The 13,802-nt window shown below is 38.5% G+C and overlaps 1 protein-coding gene across 19 annotated transcripts in view; it reads left to right on the top strand.

Moving 5' to 3' along the window:
- The first annotated feature begins 8,735 nt into the window (after positions 1 to 8,735).
- Macrod2 (mono-ADP ribosylhydrolase 2) overlaps positions 8,736 to 13,802 on the top strand; it is a 2,131,419-nt gene continuing 2,126,352 nt past the window's right edge. For 5 of the 19 annotated variants that reach the window (XM_074074312.1, XM_074074314.1, XM_074074315.1 and 2 more), the window contains exon 1: positions 8,737 to 9,053. In XM_074074312.1, the coding sequence (XP_073930413.1) occupies positions 9,008 to 9,053 (46 nt within the window). In that variant the 5' untranslated portion in view covers positions 8,737 to 9,007. Of the gene's footprint in view, positions 9,054 to 13,802 lie in introns of all 19 variants that reach the window. The other 14 variants (XM_074074311.1, XM_074074309.1, XM_074074316.1 and 11 more) reach the window with 8 other exon arrangements.

Below are 13,802 nucleotides of genomic sequence, written 5' to 3'. Positions count from 1 at the left end.
TTGGGAATATAGTAAAGTTACTTCTAATTTTCTAATTGTCTTAAGTGTTCAGTGCTGTTAGAACAAGGAGAAAAGACCCTAAGAACTATTAGGACTAAAAAACTTACTTTTCATTGTGAGCCCAAGAATTATCAAAATCTCTATTAACAAGGTCAAGGGCTTCATCTCCTTAGCAGTTTCTCTTCTCTGTAACACAGGCAGAACTAGGTTGCTGGCCCACAAGCTTCCTCTTCTCAGGTCTGTTGGGGTTCAGGACTCAGTTGCTAAGTAACCATTTTCTTAATCTTGAGCCAATGGGGTTCCAGGAAGTTCTTTTCAAGTCAGAATGAAGGCTGCTGCTGGAGAAAGCAGGTTATGGAAAGGAAACCTATCTAGTTTACAGTTCTGGTTGGGGATAAAGTTAGGGTTGAAATAAGTAGGGGTTGCTATCTCATACAAGAAGAAGGGACCAGATATATAATATGTATATGTTTGCACCCATGTTCAACAGCGTTCAGGGTTGCTGAAAGTTCTTATTTTTTAATGTTACTTCTAGAGACATGTACTATCTATTTTCTGTTACTATGAGATAACTGAAGCTGAGTAACTTTATTTATGAAAAGGTTTATTTCAGCTCACAATCCTGGAGGTTCAAACCTAGGGGCCACATTTGGTCATGGCTTTCTGCTTGGCGGAATCCAGAAGTGTGCAGTATATCACATGGCAGCAAGAGACAAGGAGAGCATTTATGTATGTGCATCTCTTGTGGTCTCTCTTCCTCTTGTTATAAAACCACCAGGATTCAATTATGAGGTCTCCACCCTAATAACCTTATCTAATCCTAATCATCTTCCAGATGTCCTACGTCTAAGAACTATAGTCAGATTAAATGTATACCCTTTCAACATCTCATAAAGTTCAGCACATGAAGCTGTTGGAGACACACAAACCATATCTAAATCATAATGAGGTGTAAGCTGCGCTTATGTAAAAATGCAAGTAAGTACTTGAGTTCACCTGACATCCCTTAATCTAACAACTCTAGGTTATGGCAATCAAAAACCACATTGGCAAACTTTTTCTAAATCTAGATGACACTCTTTATCCTGTTTAAGAATTGCTAGCAAAAACTGTAAGAAAAAACTTTAAAATGACCTTGTTTGCTAATTCAAAGAAGGTGAGGATTTCACAAGTATATACTCTCAAGGCTACAAGAAATCAAAATGAATACTTAAGGAAAAGCATGGAAATATTGAGGATATCCTAAGAATAGAGCAAGTTGAGAAATTATGCCTAAAATATATCTAGCTTTTACAGTATATCCAGCTAATCACTTCAGAAACAGACATTTTATTGTCATGAATTTACAAGTTATATTCCTTTTATTAGTTTCTTATTGCTATGGTAACAAATTACCACAAACTTAGTGATTAAAATGACAGATATTTATTACTTTGCAGTTCTGGAGGCCATATACCCAAAAGGATTTTTACAAGGCTAAAATCAAGGACAGGACTAATTCCTTCTGAATGCTCCAGGAAGTAATCCATTCTTTTTCTTTCTTTCTTTTTTTTTTTGTGGGAATTGAACTAAGGGTCTTGGGCAATGAGGTAAGGGTTCTGTTACTAAGCTCCACACCAGCCAAGAACCCATTTCTTCACTTGAATTTTCCAGCTTCAAGTTAGCATTTATTGACTGATGAATATATCACTTCTGTCTCTGTTCAGTTGTTGTCTTCTGTATTATCATGTGTTGCTTACTGATGGGTATAGATTCTAAGAAATTTGTCATTGGGCAATTTCATTGTGCAAACATTATAGAGTGTTTTACACAAACCTAGATGGTGTAGGTCCATCACTAGACATGGTCTCTCTCTCTCTCTTTTTTTGGTGGCACTGGGGTTTGAACTCTGGGACTCATTCTTGCTAGGTGGCAGGTGATCTGTCATTTGAGTCATTCTGCCAGATAGACATGGACTCTTTTTTTTTTAAACATTTTTATTTAATTTTTTTTATTGTGTTGGGTGTGGGTACATTGTGGTATTTAGAAAAGTTCTTATCATATCTCAAATATATCATACTTGAATCCATCCATTCCATCATTCTCCTTTATTTTCCCCTCTCCCTATTCCTGGAATAGTTTCAAAAGGTACCATTTTTCCATTTACATACATGTGTACATAGTAATTATGCTCTCAAGCCCTTTCTCCACCTTCTCCCCTCCCCCACTGGAACCAATTCCCCCAGGCAGGACCTGTTCTATATCTTGTTCTCTGATTTTGTAAAAGAAAAAAAAAATGACATTTTTGTTTGTTTAAGATAGCTACACAGGTAGACATGGCTCCTTGATGCATGACAGGGTAAGCACAAAATGTTTGAGGTTGCTGCCAGCATGACATGACATACTGTTGTATAGTAAAGTTTTTCATAAGTAGAGGAGTACATTATAAACTAATGATGAAAGTATATTACATAATAAATATATAAACCAATAACATGGTCATTTTATTGTCAGGTGTTATATACTGTAATTAATTATATTTGTAAACTTTTACATGACTGGCAGCACAGAGGTTAAAATGGATATTATGCCACTAGGCAAAAGGAATTTTTAAACTCCATTATAATCTTATGCAACTACCATGATATACGTGGTCCATTGTTGAACAGAATATTATTATGCATCGCATGGCTGTACTTTTATCTCCCTGGCCTGGAGTTTAGGATACTCCTGTTTCAGTCTCGTGCGTGCTTGGGATTATAGGTGTGAGTCATCATCCTCAACTCTATCTCCTTATAACTTTGTGATTATAGATGGACCCACACATCATCCAGGATAATCTCCCTATCTCAAAATCCTTAATCTCATCTGCAAGGTCTCTTTTGCCTTATAATATAACATTCACAGGTTCCAGAGATTAGGACTGGGTGTATTTGGCACCGTTATTCAGACTACCACAGTTCCTAATGTTTCTTTCACCAACAGAATTCAAAATGGAGTATTCATAACTTCTATACTTCTTATAATTGCATAAATATAATTTACTTAAACTATTCAGATATTACCCATTAAACACTCTCCAAATAATGTTTTTTCTACTCCTCATTTAAATTTGGAGTCATCAGCATGTTTCATCAGATAAATTTGTTTCTCACTTTCATTGATATTGAGGCCATTTAACCAATGCTTCTTTTTTCTTCCTTATTATTATTTCTTTGAATATTCACCTATTTGTTCTTTTTCTAATGTATTCCAGAAGATGAAAGTTGCTTTTTGTATTCTAAGTCTAGTTCATCTTTCACTTTTGATTTTATCCACATCTACTTTTTCTATATTTCATTCTATCGAACATACATCTTTTTTTGTTTGTTTTGTTTTGGAGGGGCCTTTTTTTTTTGATAGTACTAGGGTTTCAATTTAGGGCTTCACACTTGAAAGGTAGCTGCTCTTCCAAGTATAAGCCACACTTACAGCTGCCCCCTTTGTTTTTAATATGTTTGTCAGTCTTTATGTCATCCTCCTTCTCCTTACTTTAACACTCACATCATTTCTTGTAGGTAAACTTTCCCTTGACCATGGATTCTTTTACCTACTGTCTCCCACTTTTGCTTTAATCTGTAACTATATCAATCATAATTTCTCATAATCACTACTTTTGGCCTAGTACCTCTAAATTATTTTTCAACTTTTATTTTTATTTTCACTAATTTACTTACAGTATAAATCCTGTGGTCTTTTCTCTGTTCTCATCTTACTTGATCTATGTAAGACACCTGACATTTTATACCACAAATGCCTTGAAATATATTATTGGTTTCTCTGAAAACTGAATTACAATTATTTTATTTACAGTCTTGAACTCAACTTCTCATTCTTCTGTCACTCTTTAACTCATTCATTCATGTATTGGATTCCTATCATATGCCAAATTAATTGTAACACTCTTTGAGACATTCATTTGTTAGTTTCTTTTTGAATCTTCGTGTTAAAATTAGGGTCTGTCCAAGGTACTCTTTTCTGTTCAATTCAAATATCTTAAGTTTTGCCACCATTTCTTTATGGATGCTCACTTTAACATTAGCTTATTTTTATTCACTCAATAAATATTTATTGAGATTTTATCATGTGCCAGGTATTGTGCCCATTTTAGGGGGATGCTGTGCCCAAAGTATATTTCCTGTCCTCACAGAGTTATAAGTCTGGAGTGAAGGATAGATATTTATAAAAATAATCATAAAATAAATGTATGAATATAGATTATAAAAAGTGCTCTACAGGAAAATAAATGAGCACTGAAGACATTGAAAGGGAAACTAAAGGTAGAGCTCAAATGGGAGTCAAGGAAGGCTTTGTGAGGGAGTTATGTTTGTTTTTCTCTTTTGTTTTTATTTGTTCATTTGAGACAAAGTTTTACACTGTAGCCTGGTCTGACCTCAAACTGGTGATCCTTCCTCAGTCTCCCAAGTGATGAAATTATAGGTGTGTGCCACCATGCCCAGCTGAAGAGATAGAAGAATGATAATGGGTCAACCAAACAAATTATGTTCCAGGTATAATGACAAATATAGCCAAAGGCCTTATGGTAAGAACATGGTATGTTCTAAGAAACAGAAAGATCTATGGGTTGGTATGGCTAGAACCAAAGATTGGGAGTGAGGAGGGTTTGGGGGTGGAGAAAGATATAAGGCTGGATTGGTATGTGGACTCAATTCTTCATGATTTAATTGTTTTAAGAAGACTTTATTAGTCAATTAGGCTGCCATAACAAAATACCATAAGGTAGATGGCTTAAATATTGGAAATTTATATTCTCACAGTTCTGGAGGCTAAAGGTCAATCAGGGCACTGGCACAGTAAGGTTCTGGTGAGAGTCTTCTTCCTAGTTTGCAGATAGCTACTTTCTCTGTATCCTCAGGTGGTACAGAAAGATAGAGAAGATGTAATCTCCCTTCTTTCATAAGGCTGTAGTCCTAACTGATTAAATGATACCACCTTATGGCATCATTTAACTTTAATTATCTTCTAAAGCCATTATCTCCAGATGTTTTCACATACAAATTTGGGGGTGGGAAGGACAATTCAGATAATACAAAAGGCCACCAGAAAGTTATTGAATGATTTACAGCAGTGAGATAACATGATCACATTTGACAATATAACCCTAGATGCAACGTAGAGAATGGACAGAAGTGCAAAAGTGGACATGAAGGCTAGTTACAAAGTCTTGCAGTGGTTTAGCTAAATTCTGTCTGAGCTTACTGTAGTGCTATTAGAAAGGAGCGCAATTCTAGACTTGTAAAAGGGGTAAGATTGAGCAGATACAGCAATTTACTTGATATCAACCTGAAGTTATAAGAGGCAACAGGAAAGGTGCTTTAGGTTTTTATGCTGTTAAAATGAATGGGTGATGAAGCCATTCAAAGAATCAGGAAAAACTGATTCTAGGAGGACTAAGAGTGGAGAAGGGTCATGAGCTCTGTTTAGTACCTGGTACATTTTAGGTACTTTTGAGATATTGAATACTTAATACTTGTGAATGATGATGGTATTTTGCCAGTATGATTAATGCTAAATGCTGAAAAATACCGTCTAAATACCAGTGTCTTAAACAATAAAAGTTCCATTTCTTTGCGTTGACATGAAAGAAGGGATAACCAATAGTGTAATGTACTAAGAGAGCACAGGTGGAAGAACTGTCCTTTGGCTGGAGTGCAAACAACTTCCCTCTTGAAGGAAAGTTGCCTGGTATGATGCACTTTCCTACAGACACCTTACATTTATCATTTCTAAATAAGAACTCCAACATCATTCCCACAAAATATGCTCTAGAATTGCTATATTAGTTTTACATTACTATAATGAAGTACTGTGGACAGGCTACTTAAGAAGTAAACACAAATTTATTTTGGTTATGGTTCTGGAGATTAAAGTCTGAGAGCTGGTGGCCCCGTTGGTTTGACCCTCCAGTGATGGCAGCACATCATGGTCAGAGCATATGGTGAAGCTCGGAAGCAGAGAGAGACTGAGAAACAGAGGTCCCATAATTCCCTTTTACTACAAACCTGCAGTATTTCAACACCTTCCACTAATCCCCTTCTCTTAAAGGTCCTTCCACCTCCCAATAGAGCTACCCTGGGGAGGCAAGCCTTTATCATATGAACCTTTGGGAGATACTACCTATATTCAACCATAGCATTTGCCTAATGATAGATTGCTATTTTTCTCCTTAATCATCCCACAAAATCCTCATCTTCTTTTCTTTCTTATCTTTCTCCCCCAGTCTATTCCATTACCAGTTTTTATTGAGTAATATCTTTTTATTTTTATTTTTTGGTGGCAGCACTGGGGTTTGAACTCAGGGCTTCCTGCTTGCTAGGCAGGTGCTCTTATCACTTGAGCCATTCTGCCAGCCCAATTTCTCTCTCTCTCTTTAAAAAAAATTGTTACCATATTATTGTTGTACTGGGAGTACATTGTGACATTTACAAAAGTGCTTACAATATATCTTAGTTAAATTCAACCCTTCCATCATTCTCCTTTACCCCCATTCTTAGAATAGTTTCAACAGGTCTCATTTTTCCATGTTCATACATGAGTACATAATATTTCCATCATATTCACCTCCTACACCTTTTCCTTGTGAGTAATACCTCTTCAATCAAAGCCCTCCTTCTATTGTCATTGTTGATGAGTGCAAACCTTTATTACTATTTCAAATGTTATTTTTTGAATTTTTAAAAATATTTTATTATATTTTTGAATTAGCATACATTAATAATATAAGGGGGTTTCATTGTGATAATCCCATGCATGCTGCAGTGCACCGTGAACTATATGCCTCCATTACATTCTCATTTTCCTTTCTCCTCCTCCCTCTCTTTTCAAGCAGTGTTTATTGGGTTTCATTATGCTATCTTTATGTGTATATATGTATATATGCATGTATATATGTGTGTGTGTGTGTATATATATATATATATATATATATATATATATACATATCTCTGGGATATTTTGATCCTCTTCACTTTCAGTAGACTTTCCTTTCCCCCCTCTCTCCCATCCCCCTCGCTCCTATTATTTATCACCACTACCACTACCACCTCCATCACCACCACCACCACCATCATTTTAGGTCTAGGTTCTACAAATGAGAACAGGCAATATTTGGCTTTTTGGATGTGGCTTATTTCACTCAACATCATGATCTTCAGTTCCATCCATTTTCCTCCAAATGACATAATTTCATTTTCTTCATGAGTAGTAGTTCATGGTGTATAACATATACACACCCCTTATTTTCTTTATCCATTCATTGGTTGTTGGGTACCTCAGTTGATTATACTGTTTGGCTCTATGAAGAGTCCATATGGTATGTAGGAATCTCTTGTATATTGATTTACATTCTTTCAGATATTTTCCAAAGAGTGGTAAGGTAGAACTATTTTTTAGTTTTTTGAGGAAACTCTGATTTCCAAAATGGATACACTAGTTTGCATTCCCACTAACAGTGTATAAAGATTCCTTTTTCTCTCATCCTTGCCAACATTTGTTGTTTGTTTTCTTGATGATTGCCATTGTGACTTGGGTGAATTGGAATCATAGTGTAGTTTGATTTGCATTTCCTTTATTACAGCCAAGTAAATTTTTTTATGTATTTCACAGTATTTAAAATAATGTAGCAGATATGATGTTAAAATAAAATTGATCATTCCCATTACTCAAAAGATTCCAGGCCTCTCTCTTTCCTTTTCTATTTTTTTTAAAGGTGTTCCAAATTATTATTTGCTCAACATATATAAAACAAACCCCAATTGCCAAATAAAAGTGAATTTATCACATCCACCAAATCAGCCTTGTAGATTGTCCAATATTTGGAGAAAAACAGTAAATTTGGGGAGAAGAGGGTACCAATTTCTTTTAAATTCTAAGTCACTCTACTTTTGAGGTGGGTTTTCTTCAAACTGAATTTCCCAAATCCAGAATAATTAGTATTACTCAGAATCAAGCTAGCCCTTTCAACAAGGACCCTAACCTGAAGCAATTATTGAAGGAGTAAAAGAAGACAACCAGGCTCTGACTGACAACATTCTGGAATTTTAAGGCTTGTTTTAAAATGCATTCTGATTGCCAGTTTTTAAAACTGTTGAGTAGCCCAGTCTGTCCTTTTCAAACTACACTGAATTCCAATGAAATTTGTAATCTTTACTACAAGGTTGAGCAGCTGATTGCATAGAGTCTGGAACCAGTTCTCATTCCTTTCACTTCGTGCAATGTGTCCACCAAGAGGAAAGCTTCGGGTTATCTGGTAAACCTTGCCCAGACAGTTGGCGCGAGCATGAACAATTCATTTGGACCCACAGTCTCTTCGCACTTCCACATCCTCTAGCTCCTTTGCTCCCAGCTCACCTGGTTCACCAGGCTCACCTAGCCTAATAGGCCACGCCTCAGGTCCCCCTGTCGCGGTGAGGCCAGCTGGAAGCTCCGCCCACCTCCCGCTACTCATAGGCGTCCGCTCCAAGCCCTGCCCCCGTTGCTAGGCTACTTCCCAGCCCTCCCCCGGCCCCCCCCCCCCCCGCTCTGGCTCCGCCCCCTCCAGCTCCCTAACGTCCTCGGCGTCGGGCCCGAGCCTGCGCCTGCGCGTGCGCTGTGGGTCCGAAGTCGGGGCGCGCCTTGGTCAGAACGCGAAGAGCGGCGGTTGGTGCAGCCAATGGGAGGCGGCGCTGCCTAGCGGCTGGGAGGCGGGGCCTACGCGAGTGTTAGGTTAGCGCGAGGCGTGACCTAGTTGACAGGCTCTGAGGTGCTGCTGTGGCGGCAGCCGTGGAGCTGAGGCGGGTGGGGAGCCAGAGCCGAGCGCGGGCTGAGGGAGGAGGGAAGCGACGGGAGAGCGGCAGACGGCGCGGACGCAGAGCCTCTTTCACTTTTTCCCTCCCGAGTGCCCCTTCTTACCCCTCCCACTCCACACACACCCTGTTTGCCCGTGAGCCTGGGGAACTTGCAGCTTAAAGCCAGCCACCCCCACGGCAATATGTACCCCAGCAACAAGAAGAAAAAGGTGTGGAGAGAGGAGAAAGGTAACCGGTCCGTCGAGTCCTGGGGGGGTACGGGCGGTGGGGGTTGGGGTGGGGGCGGGGGTCAGCTGTGTGTGCCGCGGAGCCCTCCGCCCGAGCTGCCGCCTCGCGCCCTCCCGGCCGGTGCCGCCTCCCTCCCGTGTCCGTGTGTACACACGCGCGCGCGTGCGCCCCGGCGGGCACGCGCCGCTCCCCGGCACCTGCGGCTCGCGCACGTGTGGGCGCTCGACCCTCTCCGCCTCCCGCCGCTCTCGGTCACCTTTTGCCGAGGTGGGGTTGGCTTCGCCCCCGCGCGGCGTGGGACTCCCGCGCGCAGCCCGGGGGTGTCGCACAAGTTCCTCTGGACCCCAGGTGGGACTTTGGCACCTCTGGTCCGGGTGTCCCACGGACAAGTGCCGGCTGTGATCGTGCAGCCTGCAGCTGCTGCTGCGCCTCCGCGCCCCCTGCGCCCACATTCCTGCGTTCCTCGCCTCTGTCCTCCCTCTGGCGCGGGGTCCCCTGCCTTCGGTGTTTGCGCCTATTCTAGGTCGCCCTCCTTCCCAGCTGTAATGTCACTTTTGAAATCTGGAACTCTAGGGGATACCTAAGAGGAGCATCTTGTGCGTGAGCGTCAGAGGCTTTGGAGAAGTCTCAATGGGCTCCTCTCAGCAGTGTGCTTCTCTGTGTTTCCTCCTCATTCACAGGCTGAAGTTGCCCGGAGTAAGATGGTGTGTCACTGTGAGTGAGCCCATCTGAATTTTGTTCGTCCCGAGGCTTATCCGAATTGGTTAGATTGAAGAAGTGGAAGTGTGCGATTCATTCTCCTTCCTCCTCCTGTGTGCGTGTGTGTCTCTCTCATCACAGTCGCACAGATAATCTGGTTAAAACTTGAGTCTGGCATTTTTTTCCTTTCCTTTTTACACCTCTTTCCTTTTAGTCTTACTTCTTTTAACGGAAATGAAGAAAAAAGTATTTGCATTACTGTTGCTAAGATGCACCCAACCTGTATATCAAGAGAGAGGTTGAGTAAGGGTACTTAAAATTTCTCCTGAATGTCTTCTTTACAGAAGAGGGATAAAGAGGTGACTAGGTTGAAAGTTGATTTCCTTGCTACTAGCTCTTTCTTCTTCTTTTTTTTTTTTTTTGAGACAAGTTCTCATTATGTAGCCCAGGCTGCCCTCGAAATTAGGATTCTCCTACATTAGCCTTCCCAGTGCTGGGATTATAGGCATGCACTTCCAAGCCTGGTTGCTAATATCTTTTTAAAACCTATAGATTTTTATTGCAAGTCCTGGCCGTTATGGACATTATGGTCAAAACAGTGGAGGTAAGAAAGGGAATTAAAAAGAATCCTCTATAAGGGCCTACTTGCAACAGTGCATGAGAAAAGGGTGAGAAGGGGATTTTTTTTTCATTTTACCTAGCAGGAAGAGTTAGTATAACTGAACAACACAATTGAAGTGACTTTGAACATATTGAAGGATTAGCTTATGTGTCATTTATATTTTAATGATTATGAATATGTAGAGAAATGTCACAAAACAAATTCTGTTGAGAAGAAAGTTAGGTCTGGGGATATAGTTTAGCAGTAGAGCCCTTGCTTACTTTGCAAGAGGTCCTGGGATTGATCTCAGAACTGGGGGAAAAAAATAAGAGTTCAATAAAGAGCTTGATTTATAAGGTAGTGTAAAGTAATTTTGCAACAGCAATTACTTTAGTTTTAATACACTTTCAACAGGATTTACCTTATGACACTGGAAAAAATCATAACATTTGTATTGATTGCTTTGAAATGTTAGCTTTGTATTATTGATGATAATGAAGGCAAAATAGTGGAAGACAGACATTGTTTTCAATAATATGAATCATTGATGAAATTATAGTTCTTAAGAACTATTTTTCTGGTATATTAGAAAAGCAGTGTTCCTAAAGTAACAATGTTATAATGGGTCCTTCATTTAACATCTAGACAGTTGGACTGTGATAACCAGACATTTCAGAATCTTTTTGATGTCTTGATTTTTTTCTAATGGAAAAATATTAACCAAATATTTTTAAAATAAAGAAGCAAATACACAAAGAAGGCAACTACAAAGTAATTTTCTCTTTTTCAAAACTATCTTTGCATGAAGTTTAATGATAAATGGAAAAGTAATGATTTGAATGTTTTAAGGTATGTCTCAGGTTTTTTTTTTAAATCAGTATGTCTATTTTTTGGAATATTTAAGTTTAAAATATCATGTATTGTTACACCAAAAAGGAACTAAGGATTTCTAATACAATAGAAAAGTTGATGGGATGCATGACCTTTTTTCTTTTCATCATGGGGTAGTATTTTTGCAGCTGTTACTTAAATCTAAAGGAAGGCTTACCCACTTCATTGAAATGTCAAGCATACTAGAAACATTTTAACTCTGGATACCATCTAATAATGGTAATAAGTTGATCTGTCTGCTTAATATGCTTGGAATCACAGAGAAAGGATTCATTATAAAGATGAAGCATTCCTTAAAGAAAAGTTTCATGTAATGCTGAAGAAACTGTATATGTGTCTTTGGCCTTCAGTGGATTTCATTGTTTAAGCAAATAAGGAGTTCTCAAGACCACGCATGTTAAATAAATATTACTAATTGAATACTTTGAGCCCTAATTCAGAGCCACTTAATGTGTTTTTAATTTCAAGTATTGCAACTTATGTTTTTATTGTTTTACATCTGATCCTGTTTTCTAAGCCTTTGTACTTGAACTTATAAATAAATAGAAAGACAGAGGCCAGGTTTCATTTCTATATGTACCTTCTGATATTTACAAAAACTGTAAGTTGCTTCATTGTATCTTTCAACCTGATATAATAATTCTGCATTAGTGATCTGAGCTTTTAAAGTAATGCTGAAGCAACTGATAGTCATTTTCCTTTTATGCTTTTATATAATAATTCCAAATTATGGTTCCCTTCACACTTTCTATTCCACCAAGACTCCATCTCCCTATAATAAACTGATGACATTGCCTTTTTAATTCATGGAGAAGGTAAATGCCATATAGCGTGACTAGCCCTAACATGTTTCTCTTCCATGTCTCATTGGTCTGTTTCTGTTCATGGCCTTTAGGTTTTGTTCCTATTTTAGAGGAAGCACTTTTCTGTTTTATTTCTAAGATTAACCCTTCTGATTATACTCTTTATCCCATCTCTTGTATTCTTTGAGCTCTTGTACTGTCATTTACTCATTCTTATGTTTAATTTCTCAGTGTCTTTAATTCCTTTCCACTGCCTGTAACAATGTTCAAGTGTTCTCTACTTTAAAGTAGCTTTTCTTCCACAGGGCTTCCCCTTGGAGTTGTTATTCTCACTTTCCTTCTTTTGCTCAGTCAGTCATCTCCTGGATTTCAGTTATATTGTAATGAAACTAATGTTCCTAGTCATTCCAGCAATTAATGTAACAATAGTTACTATGTAAATCCCATTTTGTGTGATCAGCACTATTTTTAGTGCTTTACAAGGCTTACCTCATTTCAGTTCTCACAACCACCCTAAGAGGTGGGAAACTGGATGAGGTAGTATATGATCAAGAGGTTTGAACACAGTTGCAAGGGTTTGAATCCTGCTTACTATCTGTAAGTTATTTGACATCTCTGCCTTAGTTGCCTCATCTGTAAATTGAGAATAAGAGATGAAGTAACTGATCCAAGATCACACAGATTTGCATGATTTAAATTAGAACCCAGAGAGCACTGTTAACAACTTTGCTCTCTTTTCAGTGCTGTTGGTAACCCAATTAATAAAAACAATATAATAAATTTTAATTTTTTCCTGACCTTCCTGTAGCAGTTGACAGGAAGCAACTGTATACAGGAAGAGCAGCATTTCTCTTCTATTTATTAAAACTCTTTTCTGCTTTTTTCCTATATACTGGGTTCTTGAAATCCTAGTAACAACTAGGTTTTATTTCATTGTTTCCCTCTTTGTGTCTGCTACCTAAATTTTTTCATTTTTTAAAGTTTGGTCCCCTTCTTTTTCTCTGCTGTTCCTTCCTCTCTTCTCACGGGACCAGAAGTTTAGGTTATAATTTCCAAAATCTTCAGGCTAGACCTTTCTTCTGAAGTTCTAGATTCTTGAATGTCCCCTAGGCACCTTAAACTCAAATTGACTCCTGAATGATGTGATTTGAATATGTAACGTCTCTTTTTTAAAAAGATCTAATGTGATTATAGAAGTAGGAAAAATACTGATTTCTCATTTCTTGTTCACTTGTGCTTACATACCTGTATAGTTTATTTTTGTGGAAGAATCCTTTTGTTTTCCCTTCTGAGATGGAATTTATCTGTGTTGCCCAGGTTGGTTCTGAACTTCTGGGCTAAAGTTACCCTCCAGCTTCAGCCTTGGGAGTAAGTGGGATTTAGAGGCATGCACCACCACACAGGCTTGAAATATGCACTACCTTGCTTGGCTTGGAAGACTCTTAAAGTGATTATTTTGTGAAGGTGGGATTGCCTTAAACTAGATACTATCTTTAAATCTGACTAAACTACAATACCTTGTAATATGCTGAAAGAGAATTGGTGAGAGAGAGTACAGTTTGATCTCCATATTGTAGAGACTGTTGGTAAAGTATATAATAACAACTGACAGGTAGACTGAGGATGCCAGTGTCAGTTTAATATTAGTTAACCCGAAGTTCTTCCTTATTTTTTAGATTAAAAATGTACAGATATATTTTTTTTAGTGGGGAGTTTGGGTTTTGAACTTAGGGCTCCTTACTTGCAAAGCAGGAG

Source organism: Castor canadensis, chromosome 5, assembly GCF_047511655.1.
Source record: "Castor canadensis chromosome 5, mCasCan1.hap1v2, whole genome shotgun sequence".
Classification (NCBI taxonomy): domain Eukaryota; kingdom Metazoa; phylum Chordata; class Mammalia; order Rodentia; family Castoridae; genus Castor; species Castor canadensis.
Note: the sequence above shows the minus strand (reverse complement) of the source record. Positions and strands in the feature narration are given on the sequence as shown.